General features: G+C 43.9%; 1 protein-coding gene across 1 annotated transcript in view; it reads left to right on the forward strand.

The window, feature by feature from the left end:
- Positions 1-237: 237 nt before the first annotated feature.
- The window catches only part of LOC145049747 (uncharacterized), a 40,537-nt gene continuing 21,882 nt past the window's right edge, over positions 238-18,892 (forward strand). The window contains exon 1 of the mRNA XM_078998113.1: positions 238-3,435. Coding sequence (XP_078854239.1) covers positions 238-3,435 — 3,198 coding nt within the window. The remainder of the gene's footprint in view (positions 3,436-18,892) is intronic.

Here is an 18,892-nt window from a genome sequence, read left to right on the forward strand (position 1 = left end):
CAAAGAACCCTTTTGTCACTTTGAATTATTGTCATAGTTCACAAATTATCATCTTTTGGACGTGATCCTTGAGTTGATCGAATTCAAACTAATAGGTCTTAGTTTGTCTTCAGATTTACAAGCTATAGGTCTAGTTTGTTTATCAAATTTATCCTTTTATTGTTTTTGTCTCAAACACTATTCAATCTCAATACAAAACAGCCCATACACGTATCATAAGTGGTATCAGAGCGCATAATGGATTTTGATGATCCGGAGTTCCTACAAAATCTTCGTGAAGCATTAAGAAACATCCAAGAAGGTGGAAATCGAAGGCAACCCCGCCGTGGTGAACATAGGGTTGTGGAAGAATTCAAGGTGTCTGAATTGCCTGAATTTGTTGGTGGAACTGATCCTGAACGCTACTTGGAGTGGGAAAGGAAGATTGAAAGAATGTTCGAGTTCAAAGAAGTGGATGATGAAAAAAGCTGCAAGTATGCCATTCTCAAGCTAAGTGGTGGTGCTTCATTGTGGTTTGAAGGGCTTAAGGCCAAGAGAACCCGTGAAGGCAAAGAAAAAATTTGTTCTTGGCTTTCTCTAAAACGAAAGCTAAGAAAGAGATATGTTCCTTCTACTCATAGAATTGCCACTTACAAGAAGATTGCTGATTTGAGGCAAGGAAAAATGAGTGTTGGAGAATACATTGATGAATTTGAGAAGTTGTCCTTGATGGGGGATATTGAAGAAATTGAAGAACAAAAAATGACTCGTTTTCTAAAAGGGTTGAACTACAACATTGCCAATGTTGTGGAGTTATATCCTTATGCTGATTTTGGAACTCTTTGTGGTTTGTGTTTGAAGTTGGAGGGGCAGGCCAAAGCACGTTATGGTGGGAGTTCAAGTTCAAGTCTCGAAAGTCCCAAGTCAAAGTCATGGTCCAAGCCCGAGTCTAGCAATAGACAAAATTCTGTTTCTACTCCTTCTGGTTCTAGTAGTGTTCCCGTTGCTCCTAAACTTACTAGTGGTACCAAAGAAACTAGTTTGGCGAAAATTAGATGTTTCAAGTGTCAAGGTTTTGGTCATTACCAAAATGCTTGTCCAAACAAAAGGGTGGTGACTTTAAGGGAGGCCATTGAATGTCGTGAAGAGTTGGAGGAAGAAGAGAGGTTGGCGGGTATTTTTTATGATACACAACAAGAAGAGGAAGAAGAGGAGGAGGTAGAGTATGAAGCACCGGTGTATGATACAGTTTTGGTGCTTAGAACCCTTAAAACTCAAGGGGTTCAAACCGTGGCTGATATGGATCAACGAGACCAATTGTTTCACACCAAATGTTTGGTTAGAGACAAGTGGTGTAGTTTGATTATTGATGGTGGAAGTTGTACTAATGTTGCTTCTAATGAAATGGTGATCAAATTGGGTTTGTCTACTACAAACCACCCAAAACCATATGTTCTTCATTGGTTGGATGATGGAAGCAAAATAAAGGTGACAAAACAGGTTAGAGTTGGTCTAACTATGGGGTCTTATGAAGATGAAGTGTTGTGTGATGTTATTCCTATGGATGCATGTCATATTTTGTTGGGGCGTCCTTGGCAATTTGATAGGGACGTGTTACATAGAGGGAGGAGCAATGAATATGAGTTGAAACACAATAATAAAAAAATTGTGTTAAAACCCATGTCCCCAACGGCCATAAGGTCCATGAATTCTAAACAAGTAAAAAAACCTAATCTTTCTATGTTTGCTAGTGAAAGGGAGGTGGAGCAAGTTCTTGACAAAGGTGATGTTATCTACATGCTTGTGGCCAAAGAGCATGCAAAGGTGGAGAAGATGGTGCATGGAGAAAACGCTATTGCTGATTTGCTTTTGGAGTTTCAAGATGTGTTTCCAAGCGAATTACCACCGGGTTTGCCTCTAATCCGTGGTATCGAACACCAAATTGACCTTATTCCGGGTGCTCCTTTGCCCAATAAAGCCGCCTATAGATGTAATCCGGAGGTGACAAAAGAGTTGCAAAAACAAATTGATGAACTCATGAAAATGGGTTATGTTCGTGAAAGCCTAAGTCCTTGTGCTGTTCCAGTTTTGTTGGTTCCAAAAAAAGATGGTTCTTGGAGGATGTGTGTTGATAGTAGGGCCGTTAATAACATCACCATAAAATACCGATTTCCTATTCCTAGAATTGATGATTTGTTGGACGAGTTGCATGGTTCTATTGTGTTCTCAAAAATTGATTTGAGAAGTGGTTACCATCAAATTCGTATGCGTGAAGGGGATGAATGGAAAACAGCCTTTAAAACTAAACATGGCTTGTATGAATGGACTGTGATGCCTTTCGGTCTAACTAATGCACCTAGCACTTTCATGCGACTAATGAATGAAGTGCTAAAATCTTTTTTGGGCAGGTTTGTGGTTGTGTACCTTGATGATATCTTGGTATATAGCAAGAGCTTGGAGGATCATTTGGTGCACTTAAAACAGGTTTTCGAGACGCTTAGAGCTCAAAAACTCTATGGGAAGCAAGAAAAATGTTCGTTTTTGGTGGAAGAAGTGGCATTTTTGGGTTTTGTGGTGTCAAGAAATGGCGTGTCCGTGGACCCATCCAAGACTGAAGCAATCAAGTCATGGCCTATTCCTACTAATATTTCTGAAGTTAGATCATTTCATGGTCTTGCTTCTTTCTATAGAAGATTTGTTCGTGATTTTAGCACCATTGCAAGTCCCATAACAGGTTGTTTGAAGAAAGGAGTCTTTGCATGGGGAGAAGAAGCTCAAAAGGCATTTGAGAAACTCAAGGCATTGTTGTGTGATGCTCCTATTTTGGCTCTTCCTGATTTTTCTCAACCATTTGAAGTGGAGTGTGATGCAAGTGGAGTTGGTATTGGGGCTGTTTTGATCCAATCCAAACGTCCTATTGCTTATTTTTCTGAAAAGTTGGGTGGTGCTCGTTTGAATTATTGCACTTATGATAAGGAGTTTTATGCTATTGTCCGTGCTTTAGATCATTGGAGTCATTATTTGCATGCAAATCATTTTATTTTGCATTCTGATCATGAATCCTTAAAGTACATCAATGGGCAACAAAAGTTGAGCACAAGACATGCAAAGTGGGTGGAGTTCTTGCAATCCTTTCATTTCTCATGCAAATACAAGGATGGTAGAAGCAATGTGGTGGCTGATGCACTCTCGAGGCGTTACTCGTTGTTGGTGACTTTGGATGTTCGTTTCTTGGGATTTGAAACTCTAAAGGACCATTATCAATCTGATATGGACTTTGGAGATATGTTTTTGAAATGTGCAGGTGGTCCTAATGGTGAATTTGTGATTCAAGATGGCTTTCTATTCAAAGGCAATCGCCTTTGTGTCCCAAAACATGCAATACGGGAGTTGTTGATTCGTGAAGCTCATGGCGGTGGTTTGGCTGGTCATTTTGGCATTACCAAAACTTTGCAGGTGCTTAAAGAACATTTCTTTTGGCCGAAGATGTTGGGGGATGTAACCAACATAGTGGGCAAGTGTGTTACATGTCATATGGCAAAAACAACTTTCAAGCATGGTGTTTACACTCCTTTGCCGGTTCCTATTCGTCCTTGGGAAGATGTGTCCATGGATTTCATTATGGCTTTGCCTAGAACTCAAAGGGGGAAGGATTCCATTATGGTGGTGGTGGATAGGTTTTCAAAAATGGCTCACTTTGTGCCATGTCATAAAACAAATGATGCATCTAACGTGGCTGATTTGTACTTTAAAGAGGTGGTTCGTTTGCATGGTATTCCTAAAACAATTGTTTCTGATAGGGATTCCAAGTTTCTAAGTTACTTTTGGAACACTTTGTGGAGGAAAGTCGGTACTAAGTTACTTTTTAGTACATCCCATCATCCACAAACGGATGGGCAAACGGAGGTGACTAATAGAACTTTGGGTGCTTTGTTGAGAGGGTTGGTTAGCAAAACTCAAAAAGATTGGGACATCAAACTTGCACATGCTGAATTTGCCTATAATCGTTCTCCTACTTATGCTACAGGTCACTCTCCTTTTGAGGTGGTGTATGGTGTGAATCCTTACATGCCTTTGGATTTGATTCCATTGCCAAAGGATGAATTGGTTCACAAGGATGCTAATGACAAGTTGAAGGCTATGATGAAACTACACCAACAAGTTCGTGAGAAGATTGAAGCCGTGAATGAGTTGTACAAACAGAAGTCCAACAAGCATAGGAAACCACGTGTCTTTCAAGATGGTGACTTGGTGTGGGTGTATATGAGGAAAGAACGTTTTCCTAACAAACGGAAAAACAAGTTGATGCCAAGAGCTGAAGGTCCTTACAGAGTGGTGTCACGTGTCAATGATAATGCTTATAAGGTAGATTTGGGAGGAGACCATGGAGTGCATGCTACCTTTAATGTGGGAGATCTTTCACCTTATCTTGATGATGATGGACTTGATGAATTGAGGTCAATTCCTTTCAAAGGGGGAGGGGATGATCCATGCATGGATCATGAAAGCCCAAAATGTGATGGATTAGTGATTACTAGTGGGCTAGAAGGTGGTTTGGGCTCAATGGTTGGGTTGTGCATGGTAACCCACAAATTGAATTAGGGTTGCATGAAGACTAGGGCAACATTTTTAAGGCTTCATAAGTGCTAAAAACGTTACTATTTGCTTCATAAAGCCTCCTAGCCGTTTTTGACACTCTTTGGTGGATTAGGGTTACACTTTAATGCTTATGATGACTCCTTAATGCTTCTTATGGCTCCTTAATGAAGCATAGCCGTTTTTTTTTCATTCACAAGTCTCATGGACGTTTTTTTTGTGTTCTTTCAAGAGTTACCTTAATTTCTATTTACTAGTTTTAATGAATAATTGGTTGGTTGGCTTGTAACCACCAAATTTGTAATAAAGGCTTCATATAAAGCCAAATTATGCATGGAAAAAGTAATAGACGAATTTTAATCAAAGAACCCTTTTGTTACTTTGAATTATTGTCATAGTTCACAAATTATCATCTTTTGGACGTGATCCTTGAGTTGATCGAATTCAAACTAATAGGTCTTAGTTTGTCTTCAGATTTACAAGCTATAGGTCTAGTTTGTTTATCAAATTTATCCTTTTATTGTTTTTGTCTCAAACACTATTCAATCTCAATACAAAACAGCCCATACACGTATCACGTAAACTCCAAGTTTACAGCCGTGAACTCCCATATGTGATGTATATGTTGATTCAATTAAATCCATGGCAATAGAAAAATCCATTCTAGCATTCCCCATGTCCTTATAAGCCATTAATGTAACACTCAAAATCACCCAAACATGAGTTCACGGCCGTGAACTCATTTATGTAGGGTATATATGGCCGCAAACTCCATTAGGGAGTTTACTCTTAAGGAGTAAACTCAAATCCCAAGTCCTTCGCTTCATTTCAAGTCCGTAGATGTCACCCGGGTCACTCCAAACACTCGTTTTGAGGTGTTTTACCTCATTGGAGTGTAATGTTCCATCTAATTAGTAATTGTAAATCTAATTAGATATATATGGACATTATTTCATTTTACATAGGAACATCGTGAGTAATCAAGCCCCGAACCAACGTTTAGTGTCCGAAACCGTCGCATTTCCTCGCCTGGTGAGTTCATACCCCTACCCTTTTTCACTGTTTTTCACTGTTTTCAGGGGGGAACACAAGCAAAGTACAAGGGATTACTTGTACTCAAAACTTGTTTTCATGTGTGTGTTTCACATTTTATATGCTTTTAACACTAATTGATACAACTGATAACCGTTTGAACATGCAGATCACGTAAACATATTATTTGTGAAATGGGCTTATAAACTGTTATGTTTTATATATTTCACAAATGGTTTTCACATTTTATCAGTTAAAAGCATGACATTAGAACTTTTGAAACATAAAACTTGTACATTGTATATCCTCGGTAACACTCTACAGAGATATGCGAGTGGAGGATTATCATATTATTACTAGTAAATTTGTTAGTCCTGTATGATTGGAGACACATCCTCGGTGAACACTCCACAGAGATACACGAGTGGAGGACTGCACCCGTAACCAGAATCTCTGGGATTAGAGAGCGTGACTTGAGTGTATAGATCTATACGGGGCTGACTACCCCACACCTGGCTGCTAGCTACAGCCGAACCGAAATGGTTCAAGGGTGACGAAAGTCATAAGGTGATGTGGACTACTTATTGCCACATTTAGTCTATCGTATGGTTATGGAACTCGCAATTAGGATAACAGAGATTTACTTAACAGTAAGTAATAATGAATAACTTAACACATTTCACAAGATAACCAGGTTTCGGTATACATCTTTCACTTTGGTAATCAACAGTCAGGAAAGTATGGGACTTGAACATTGTACATAACTAGAAAAGGGTAACAAACCGAGTAACTTTACATCTCAAAAGGGTAAACATGTTTTTCAGAATACATCTTTTACATTTGATAACCAATAATTCAGGAAAGTATGGGACTTTCCTGGGAATACATTTGTACTTAACCAAAACAGATAACCTAACTATACATTTCCACAAGAATATACATGTTTTCAGTGTCCAACTTTACTTTTCATGTTGAGAAACAATAACCAACCTTTTTAAGAAAATATGAGATTTTCTTGGTGTGTGTAACATTTTCAGAAACAGAAAGGAAACTCGAACATTTTCATAAAACAAAAACCGCTTATGAACTCACCAGCGTTATGTTGATTTTCAAACCGCTTGTGTTCTCAGGTCAGCGTTAGAACAGGTACCCGAAGATCACTTTGTTCCAGGTTGGAGTGCGCAGAAGACCAGTTCATTTTGTTATTATATACTATGTATCACAACTGTATAACTTTACTTTTGAAACAAATGTAAAACTTTTATATATGTAATGTAATGGTCGTTTTACTTTAATTACTATGTGCATTGGATTTGATACTCAACGTGGAGTCAACCCCGAAAATGTTTCCGCCTTCAGTTTTTGGGGTGTGACAGTTTATGGCCATAAACTCATGGTAAGGAGTACCATTTCATGAATCTTGGTCCTTAGGTCCATGCGGTAAGGTTCTATGTCACTAACCAAAGCTTACTAAGGTGTTAGGGGGTCATTTGCACCCTAAAAAGGGGTTTACGGCCCAAAAACATGTCTTGGCCGTAAACTCCTTGAATCTCTTGATTTCTTATGTTTTCTAAGCTCTAAACATGATATTCCTAGTGTACAATGAGTTGGATCAAGAGCACTTACAATCTACGAGCTCAAATGGTCGATATTGGCCAAGAACACGAGTGTGTGTTCTTGGTGGATCTTGAAAATCTACAAAATGGAATGATTTCACAGATGAAATCATGTAAGATTACTAGATCATCTAAGATATCAACTAGTTAGGGCAAGAAACTTACGAGTTTTGAAGATCGGGGACGAAGGTCGGGATGGTACTTGAGAGGATTTGGGCCAAGGAAATGAAAGAAATGGACAAATGGCCTTCATCTTCACCATATAGGCTGAGTTTACGGCCCACATGGAGTTTACGGCTGTAAACTCCCATTTGATGGCCGTGAACTCATGGTTAATGTGCTTAAGGCTAAGTCTTTGTGCTATAAATTCAGCAGATAAACCCCGACACTTCTTCCTTAAGTGTACAAGGCTCAGAACTCTCAAACGGACTCTAAATTGTGCTGAATGATAGCAGAAATGAGTTTGACTTTCTATTGACTTGGTATGTTGTACAGAGTAGAAGTTTCGGGTTGTCACATCATCCCCCTGTTAGAGGGAATTTCGTCCCGAAATTAGAATTTCAAGTAAGGAAGTAGGTATGATACTTCCCAATCGATTGATTCTCGTGCTCCCAAGTGAATTCGGGTCCCTGGTTGGCATCTCAGCGAACCTTCACTTAAAGGGAAACGACTATGAATCGTTTGCATGACCTCTCGGTCCGTGGTCACTACAGTTCTTCCACGTAGGTGAGGCTCTTGTGGGAATCGATCTCTCTGAGTGGGATTTCAAGAGTCTTATCAGATCGATACTTTTTACAAGTTCGAGACGTGAAGGGTAGAATGTATGTTACTAAGTTCGCGGAGCAGGTCTAGTCTGCGAGATACAGGACCGATTCTGGTAAGAATCTCGGAGGTCCTGACTATCTTGGATTTAGCTTTTCACGCGTTACGAAGCGTATTAAGTGTAACAACCTGGAATTCCAGGTATCATTATTGATTTGATTATTTTGTGTTTTGAGAGGGGACTCGACGAGTTGGAGCTCAGACTCGCCGAGTAGGGTCGCGATTCTGGACGCGGGATTCGGTTGGACTCGGCGAGTCCAGGATATGGACTCGGCGAGTCTACGCTGTTTAATGAAACCCTAATTTCTCGGGTTTGGGACCTATTTAAAGGGCCTTATGGCCGTCATTTGTGCTCACCAGTCCCTTAAGTGAAACCCTAATCGAGTGTGAGCGTTTGGAGCATAGGAAGAGGCTATTATTGATCTTGGAGGTGTCATTTTGCAAGGAAAGAGGAAATCAGCCAAGGGGAAAACAAGAGGAGCCATCTTCTGAGGATTTGGAGTCCAGAGCATCTCCATTGGGGTAATATTTCGAGCTATTCTCTTCTATGTTGGTGTTTTCATTGATTTAGGGTTTATTGAACCCTTTTGTGGCTAGATCTTGTGCTCCCTTGGACCCCTAAGAGATTTAGACTATAGATCTGGACCCCTAAAGGTCCAGAGTGTCCCTTTGCCCAAGCTTTTTGGGAATCAATGGAAGTTTTGGGTTGGAACCCTTATGCTTTAGAACAAAACGTTCATTATAAGCCATGGGGTGTGTTGTGGACACCAAGATAGGGACTTTACGTGGTGAATCAGTCTTGAAAGGCTAGATCTATGAATTGATGGAACGGATCTGACCTTAGAAGCGAGTTTGAGTAATTGCATGGCATGGACTCGCCGAGTCCGATGAGCAGACTCGGCGAGTAGCTTGAAGGTTGCCTTGGATCGGCCAGTGAGTGATCCAGTCGAGTCACGGGTTGACTCAGTGAGTCAGGACGAGTTAGAGAGGGTCGACAGGTGGTCTGAGTCGAGTTGGGACTCGCCGAGTTGTTCTTGAGACTCGGCGAGTTGAGTCGGGGTGGCCCCGCGACTCTCCCAGGTGGAACTCGTCGAGTCAGGGGAAGTACTCGACGAGTAAGAAGGGAATCCTATGGAGTTGGCGGATACGTCTAGACTCGCCGAGTTGCCCTTGTGCACTCGCCGAGTCCCGTCAAGTTGACCGTTGACCGTTGACCAGAGTTGACCTATGTTTGACTTCTTAGGGATAGTCAAACTTAGAAGATAAAAGTGTTAATAAGAGATGTATGATGTTATAGGGAGATTGTAGCTCGGCGGATCGAGCACGAGTGACTTCGGGATTTGCTAGCTTTCGATATTTACGAGGTGAGTCTTCTCACTATACTGTACCCGGAAGGATTTGACTGTGTGACCGGAAGGTCGGATATGATATGAGATATATGTGCTATATGTGATAAGTTAATTGTTATACGTGCTATGTATGTTATGTGGGCCGGAAGGCATTATGTTAAGGGCCGGAAGGCGATTATGTTATGGGCCGGAAGGCGATTATGTTATGGGCCGGAAGGCGTTGTGAGTCTTGGACCGTAAGGTTGGCGTGGGTAGGACCGGAAGGTTTACCCAGCAGGGATGGAAGTCCCCTGAGACACATGGACCGGAAGGTCAGGGCCTGGAAAGGCGTATGTGCATAAGTTGTATTTTGGGGAACTCACTAAGCAATTATGCTTACAGTTGTTGTGTATGTGTTTCAGGTACTAGCGAGGACCGTGGGAAGGCGTCGGCGTGATCTGTACACACTGATAGATGTTTTGCGATCTTGGGATTCGTATGATTTGTATTCTGTTATGACACATGGAATGTTTATGCCTTGTTTTGAATGAAAATACTTTATTTTGAAATGAAAATTTTGTTTGAAAAATTACGTTGTTACAAATTGGTATCAGAGCCTTGGTTTGAGGGAGTCGGGTGCACCTTCGGGCGTAACTGAACTCAAACCGAGGATTTGAGGAAAACTTTTAAAATAAAGGCATAAACTTTTATAAATAATTTTGTGGTAAACAAGAAAGAAGCAGTGTGTACGATCAGTCAGCGCCCGAACGGTAAAGATCCCCAAAATACCTTACAATGTTATGTTAAAAGATAAGATATGATTTGAATTGTTATGCATGCTAGAAGACTAGGTATTCATGATAGGACTAGAGTGGCCTGATTTGTGATGCCTTAGTCTAGGGAGGTTTGCCGATATGAGATGCTTTGATAGCGTGCAGGTAGATAGTGCATAACAAAAGTAAAGTACTCACTATTCGGGGTTTGGGGAGGAAGACTTGGGATGAATGCTGATGCGGTGTGGTCGGTAGTATTGGGCCCATACTACCGAAGACACCGGGTCAGGGGGAAACCCAAGTAAGAATCCCTAGATATCGGAGACTGAGTAGGGTTGCGTTATCGAGTGCGATTATACTCGATGGAGTCTCTAATAGTTTTATGTTGTATTTCAGAGACATCATGGTTGGACCACGCCACAGACCGAGTACGAGCGGTGTGAGTGACGAGGAGATTCGTCAGATGATTCATGAGGAGGTGGCTGCAGCGATCCGGGCTGAGATTCCGGAGATGTTTGGGTCTATTAAGACCACCTTGATGGAGACTTTTGATGAGCGGTACGCCGCATTGACTGAGGCTGCAGCCGCTACAGCTACCGCAGCTGTGGCCGCTGCCAGGCCGCAGGGGTGTGACTCGTTGCTGTTTCGGGAGTTCAGCAACACGAAGCCACCTGAGTTTGATGGGACGCAGGATCCGATTGCTGCAATGAGGTGGATCGCTGATATTGAGGGGTGCTTCTACACTTGTTCATGTCCGGGCATCTTAGGGTACGGTTCGCTTTGAACCAGCTCCATCTGGGAGCGAAGGATTGGTGGAAGTTCGTGACGGTGAACTTCACTTTGGCAGAGATTTCAGCAGTGACATGGGAGAGGTTTACCTCTATGTTCAGAGACGAGTACGTTCCCCCGGTGGAGAGGGAACGATTGGTTCAGGAGTTCTTGACCCTCAAGCAGGGTACTGATTCGGTTACGGTGATCACGCAGAAGTTTCATGAGAGGGCGATGTTCTGCCCCGAGCTGGTGTCCACAGAGCAGGCTCGGATGAGCCGGTACATGGGTGTTTTGAGGAGGGATATCCGGGAGTTTGTGTCAAACTCCACCTATCATACCTTTGCTGAGCTTCAGGCGAATGCCAGGAAGCGCGAGATCGAGTTGGAGACCCAGGCCAGGGAGGAGGCCGAGTCTCAGCGGGTGGACCGGCGGCCGGCTCAGTCTCAGCCGACAGCCAAGCGGACTAAGTCCGCCGATTCGAGGACGGGAGGTCCGAAGGGCCGCACTTGCGGAAAGTGCGGCAAGAGTCACGAGGGGACATGTCGATCTGGTGCTTGCTACAAGTGTGGCAAGGAGGGGCACATCGCTAGGGATTGCCCCAAGGGGTTTACGGTTTGCTTTCATTGCAACCAGACCGGCCATCGGAAGGCCGAGTGCCCTCAGCTTCTTCAGGGATCTGCACCTGCTGCCAGGGTTTCTGAGACTCGACCGGTGAAGTTCGAGGCCCCGAGGGCTCGTGGGAAAGCCTTTCAGCTGACTGCGGAGGAGGTCCGCGCTGCGCCCGATGTTGTGGCAGTTATGCTTTATTTCATGTATTTATTTTGATGTTGAGATGTTATGCTTATGTTATGTTATGCGTAGGTACTTTCCTTGTGAACTCTGTGCCTGCTTTAGTGCTATTTGACTCGGGTGCGAGTCGGTCTTTTGTATCTTTGGCCTTTAGTCAGCATATCAGCGTTGGTCGTGAGCCGTTGAGTCGGCCTCTGAGAGTTTCTATAGCTGACGAGAGGGTGATTTGTGCCACGGAGGTTCTCCGGGGATGTGTGTTAGAGATTTTCGGGGTCGAGTTTCCGATTGATCTGATTCCTATTGCGATGGGTGATATCTGTGTCATTGTGGGCATGGACTGGTTGAGCCGATTCGGCGCTGTCATCGACTGTGAGCGTCAGCTGGTGACTATACGAGACCCTAGTGGGAGAGTTCTTTCGGTGTACGGCGAGGGTACCCGTTCAGGATCAGCTTTTTGTTCGGCCGCTAGGGCGAGGCAGTGTTTACAGTAGGGCTGTAAGGGTTTTGTGGCGTATGTGATGGATACGCGGGAGGCTTCCGAGAGACCGAGATCAGTTGAGGAGGTTCCAGTGGTGCGTGAGTTTCCAGATGTTTTTCCCGAGGAGCTGCCGGAAGTACCTCCTGTGAGGCAAGTGGAGTTTGGTATTGATCTGGTTCCGGGGGCCGCGCCTATCGCTCAGGTGCCTTATCGTCTTGCACCTCCAGAGATGCAAGAGTTGTCCTCGCAGCTTCAAGAGTTGCTGGGAAAGGGATTCATTCGGCCAAGCAGCTCGTCGTGGGGAGCACCTATTCTGTTCGTCAAAAAGAAGGATGGTTCACACCGGATGTGCATTGATTACCGGGAGTTGAACAAGTTGATGGTCAAGAACCGTTACTCGTTACCGAGGATCGACGATTTATTCGATCAGTTGCAGGGAGCATCTTGGTTTTCCAAGATCGATCTGAGGTCGGGGCATCATCAGGTGAGGGTACGGGATGAGGACGTCCAGAAGACAGCGTTTAGGACGCGATATGGGCATTATGAGTTTGTGGTGATGCCTTTTGGGCTCACTAATGCCCCGGCTGTGTTAATGGATCTCATGAACAGGGTATGCAGGCCGATGCTGGATCGGTCGGTGATTGTATTCATCAATGATATTCTGGTGTATTCGAGATCTAGAGAGCAGCATGAGGAGCATTTGAGGGAGGTCCTTGGGGTGTTGAGATCGGAGAAGCTTTATGCAAAGTTCTCCAAGTGTGATTTCTGGTTGTGGGAGGTCCAGTTCCTAGGACACCTCGTTAACCAGGAAGGGATTCTGGTCGATCCGGCCAAGGTTGAGGCGGTGATGAGTTGGGAAGTGCCGAAGTCACCATCTGAGATCAGGAGTTTCCTCGGGTTGGCAGGGTATTATCGGAGATTTATCAAGGATTTCTCCAAGATCGCAGTGCCGCTCACCAGATTGACCCGGAAGGGTGTTGCATTCTCATGGGGTCCCGAGCAGCAGACCTCCTTTGAGACACTTCGCCAAAGGTTGTGCGAAGCCCCGGTATTAGCTCTCCCGGAAGGGATCGAGGATTTTGTAGTATATTGTGATGCATCGATTTTGGGGCTGGGTGCAGTGTTGATGCAGAGGGGTCATGTGATAGCTTATGCGTCGAGGCAGCTGAAGCCTCATGAGACGAGATATCCCACGCATGATTTAGAGTTGGGGGCAGTTCACTCTCAAGATTTGGCGTCACTACTTGTATGGGGTTCGATGTACGATATACATGGACCATAAGAGCTTGAAGTATTTGATGGATCAGCCCAACCTAAATATGCGTCAGAGGAGGTGGTTGGATGTGGTCAAGGATTATGATTGTGAGATCCTGTACCACCCAGGCAAGGCTAATGTGGTAGCCGATGCGTTGAGCCGCAGGGCGGAGAGCACTCCACTGCGAGAAGTATGTTTGAGATTGACCGTGATAGCGCCAGTATTGGATGCTATTCGTGGGGCGCAGGCCGAGGCTGTGCGACCGGAGATGCAGAAGAGAGAGCGGGTCGTTGGTTTGGTTTCAGAGTTCGTTACAGATGGACGAGGGCTTATGACGTTTCAGGGTCGGATTTGGGTAACGTTCGTGGGTGGTACGCGTATTACTTTGATGGAAGAGGCTCATCGGTCGAAGTTTTCGATCCATTCGGGGGCTACGAAGATGTATTTGGATTTGAGGAAAGAGTATTGGTGGCCCTGTATGAAGAGGGACGTCGCATGGTTCGTTGAGAGGTGCTTGACCTGCCGCAGGGTTAAGGCCGAGCACCAGAGACCGCATGGCAAGTTGCAGCCATTGGAGGTTCCCGAATGGAAGTGGGAACTATGGATTTCATCACCAAATTGCCGAGGACTGCCAGAGGAGTTGATGCAATTTGGGTGATTGTGGATAGGTTGACGAAGAGCGCTCACTTCCTTGCCATCAGTGAGAGTTCTACAGCGGAGAAGTTGGCGGAGATATATGTGAGAGAAGTGGTATCTCGGCATGGGGTGCCGATCTCGATTGTTTCAGACCGTGATGTGCGCTTCACTTCCAGATTCTGGAAGAAATTCCATGAGGAGCTGGGTACTAAATTGCATTTTAGTACCGCATATCATCCCCAGACAGACGGCCAGAGCGAGCAGACGATTCAGACGCTGGAAGACATGCTTCGAGCGTGTGTGTTAGATTTCGGGGGTAGCTGGGATGCGTATTTACCCTTGGCAGACTTTTCCTACAACAACAGCCATCATTCGAGCATTGGTATGCCACCCTTTGAGCTGTTGTATGGTAGGAGGTGTCGGACCCCCATTTGCTGGGGAGAGGTTGGGCAGAGAGTGATGGGCAGTACAGAGATCGTGCTTCAGACGACAGAGCAGATTCAGCAGGTCAGACAGAGGTTATTGACCGCCCAGAGCCGACAGAAGAGTTATGCAAACAGACGCCGGTCCGAGCTTGAGTTTCAGGTCAGCGACTTCTTTCTCCTGAAAGTTTCTCCTTGGAAAGGAGTGATTCGATTCAGGAAGAGGGGCAAGTTGGGGCCCCGGTATATTGGGCCATTTCGTGTGATTGCAAGGGTAGGCCGGGTAGCCTACCGTTTGGAGTTGCCAGCCGAGTTGGGGCAGATCCACGACACTTTTCACGTGTCGCAGTTGAGGAAGTGTATAGCCGATGAGTCGGCAGTGGTTCCATTAGAGGATATTCATGTGGATGCGAGTCTGAATTATGCTGAGAGGCATGTGGCCATCAGGGATCAGAAGATCAAGGTTCTGAGGAACAAAGAGGTACCTCTGGTGTTGGTTCAGTGGCAACACCGGAAGGGATCGGAGATGACCTGGGAGCCGGAGCGCGAGATGCGGGAGCTGCATCCGGAGCTATTTTCAGAGCGAGACTTCGAGGGCGAAGTCTAGTTCTAGTGGGGGAGAATTGTAACAGCCCGGAATTCCAGGTATCTTTATTGATTTGATTATTTTGTGTTTAGAGAGGGGACTCGGCGAGTTGGAGCTCAGACTCGCCGAGTAGGGTCGCGATTCTGGACGCGGGATTCGGTTGGACTCGGCGAGTCCAGGATATGGACTCGGCGAGTCTGCGCTGTTTAATGAAACCCTAATTTCTCGGGTTTGGGACCTATTTAAAGGGCCTTATGGCCGTCATTTGTGCTCACCAGTCCCTTAAGTGAAACCCTAATCGAGTGTGAGCGTTTGGAGCATAGGAAGAGGCTATTATTGATCTTGGAGGTGTCATTTTGCAAGGAAAGAGGAAATCAGCCAAGGGGAAAACAAGAGGAGCCATCTTCTGAGGATTTGGAGTCCAGAGCATCTCCATTGGGGTAATATTTCGAGCTAATACTCTTCTATGTTGGTGTTTTCATTGATTTAGGGTTTATTGAACCCTTTTGTGGCTAGATCTTGTGCTCCCTTGGACCCCTAAGAGATTTAGACTATAGATCTGGACCCCTAAAGGTCCAGAGTGTCCCTTTGCCCAAGCTTTTTGGGAATCAATGGAAGTTTTGGGTTGGAACCCTTATGCTTTAGAACAAAACGTTCATTATAAGCCATGGGGTGTGTTGTGGACACCAAGATAGGGACTTTACGTGGTGAATCAGTCTTGAAAGGCTAGATCTATGAATTGATGGAACGGATCTGACCTTAGAAGCGAGTTTGAGTAATTGCATGGCATGGACTCGCCGAGTCCGATGAGCAGACTCGGCGAGTAGCTTGAAGGTTGCCTTGGATCGGCCAGTGAGTGATCCAGTCGAGTCACGGGTTGACTCAGTGAGTCAGGACGAGTTAGAGAGGGTCGACAGGTGGTCTGAGTCGAGTTGGGACTCGCCGAGTTGTTCTTGAGACTCGGCGAGTTGAGTCGGGGTGGCCCCGCGACTCTCCCAGGTGGAACTCGTCGAGTCAGGGGAAGTACTCGACGAGTAAGAAGGGAATCCTATGGAGTTGGCGGATACGTCTAGACTCGCCGAGTTGCCCTTGTGCACTCGCCGAGTCCGGTCAAGTTGACCGTTGACCGTTGACCAGAGTTGACCTATGTTTGACTTCTTAGGGATAGTCAAACTTAGAAGATAAAAGTGTTAATAAGAGATGTAGGATGTTATAGGGAGATTGTAGCTCGGCGGATCGAGCACGAGTGACTTCGGGATTTGCTAGCTTTCGATATTTACGAGGTGAGTCTTCTCACTATACTGTACCCGGAAGGGTTTGACTGTGTGACCGGAAGGTCGGATATGATATGAGATATATGTGCTATATGTGATAAGTTAATTGTTATACGTGCTATGTATGTTATGTGGGCCGGAAGGCATTATGTTAAGGGCCGGAAGGCGATTATGTTATGGGCCGGAAGGCGATTATGTTATGGGCCGGAAGGCATTATGAGTCTTGGACCGTAAGGTTGGCGTGGGTAGGACCGGAAGGTTTACCCAGCAGGGACGGAAGTCCCCTGAGACACATGGACCGGAAGGTCAGGGCCTGGAAAGGCGTATGTGCGTAAGTTGTATTTTGGGGAACTCACTAAGCAATTATGCTTACAGTTGTTGTGTATGTGTTTTAGGTACTAGCGAGGACCGTGGGAAGGCGCCGGCGTGATCTGTACACACTGATAGATGTTTTGCGATCTTGGGATTCGTATGATTTGTATTCTGTTATGACACATGGAATGTTTATGCCTTGTTTTGAATGAAAATACTTTATTTTGAAATGAAAAATTTGTTTGAAAAATTACGTTGTTACATTAAGCCATTCCCAGAGTGAGATTTCCTAAATAATTTGGTCTCTCACTTGGAATTTCAAGGTTTCTTGCTTATCTTCCTAGTCTAGGGCCACCCTTTGCTGGCTCAAAGTCGTAAGGGTTTGTCACACCCCGAAACCAAAGGCGGAAACGTTTCCGGGGCGGACTCCACATTGAGTATCAAATCCAATGTACATATAAGCATAGTAAACACAAAGCATTACATTACATAGAATATTACATTTGTTTGAAATCAAGGTGTTACAAGTGTCATACATATATATCATATGAACAAAAGTACAGACGTGTCTTCTACGTACTTCGTCTTCGCCAAATGGATCGCTGGGTACCTGTCTAACGTGGACCTGAGAATACAAGCAGTTTGAAAATCAGCATACAGCTGGTGAGTTCATAAGTGTTTGTTTTCTGAAAATGTACAAGTTTCCTTTGGTTCTCTGAAAATTTTTGTTATCCAAGAAAATCCCATATTTTCTTATAAGTATAGTTTAGTTATCCATTAGTTACACAATCTAGTTAAGAACAGCTCAGATATCCCAGGAAAAACCTTTATTTTCCTAAAAGTTAAGTTTAGTTAAATACCACATTGTATAGTTTAATACATAAAACTATATATTGAAAATCATGGGATTACTATCCAGTACTAGATATAAGATAGTTTGATATCCACGAAACTATAGATAGATATAGATTGAAAACCATGGGATTACCATCCCGTACTAGATATAGATTGAAAATCATGGGATTACCATCCCATACTAGATACAGATTCAAAACCATGGGATTACCATCCCGCACTAGATATAAGATAGTTTTAATACACAAAAACTATAGATTAAAAGACATGGGACTACCATCCCGTACTAAATATAGATTGAAAACCATGGGATTACCATCCCGCACTAGATAAAAGAACTATAGATTGAAGATAGATATAAAAATCAAATCAAATCCATGAATAAACTTATATTAATACGTATTGTGAGTCGGGTAACCATGCTGATGCGACACCGAGACCTCCTTGACGTTCGTCAGACGTCGGACGATATCCAGAATTTGTCACCCCAGGCGTGCCCGCCTAACTGTAGCTAGCAGTTTAGGTGTGGGATTGTCAGTCCCGAATAGATCTATTCACAAACTCCACGCTCTCCCTCCAGGAGACTCTGGTTACACTTCTGGGGAGGATTTACTGATAACCCAAAGGGTAATGACGAATCTCACAAGCTAGTATTGAATTATTCATGGTGTTTTCAGACGTTATCAAACATACTAATCGTTTTGAAATATAATACAGTGAAAACAGTCAAGTATAATAGAATTATCTGGCAATATACTCTAAATTAAACAGAGATAAACTGAAACAGACATAGTTTATCTAATAACTTTACATAAATCTGAGGTCGTTAAACAAGAACTAAAGATCCCAAATTATTCCCATAATAATTTGATTGATTTGATTGTTTCCTTTACTGAAATCCATGTAGTTATAATCGATAAAACATCCCTTATGCTCAACATAATACATAAGAGATAAAGATATCTAAATGTTAGCCAGATATTTATAGAAATACATTAGTTTTAGTTTTTGAAAACATTTATAGTTTGCTTGTATCCCCCCCTGAAAACATTGAAAAACACGGAAAAAGCGTAGGGGTATGAACTCACCAGTCGAAGAATGTGTCGTCTAGGATGGTAAGTGTCAGATCGGGGCTTGATAACGCACGAGGTTCCTATGAAATATGAAATGAGATACAAATGTATCTAATTAGACTTTAAATCACTAATTAGATATGATTATACACTTTGAGGCATGAAAACACTTCAATTCAAGTGTTCGGAGTGACCCGGGTGGCATCTATGGATGTGTAGGACCTAGATATGGAGTTTACTCTTCAAGAGTAAACTCCTTGAGGAGTTCACGGTCCATTGACCATATCCCCATGAG

Source organism: Lactuca serriola, chromosome 5 (assembly GCF_051521515.1).
Source record: "Lactuca serriola cultivar US96UC23 chromosome 5, Lser_US96UC23_V15, whole genome shotgun sequence".
Lineage (NCBI taxonomy): Eukaryota > Viridiplantae > Streptophyta > Magnoliopsida > Asterales > Asteraceae > Lactuca > Lactuca serriola.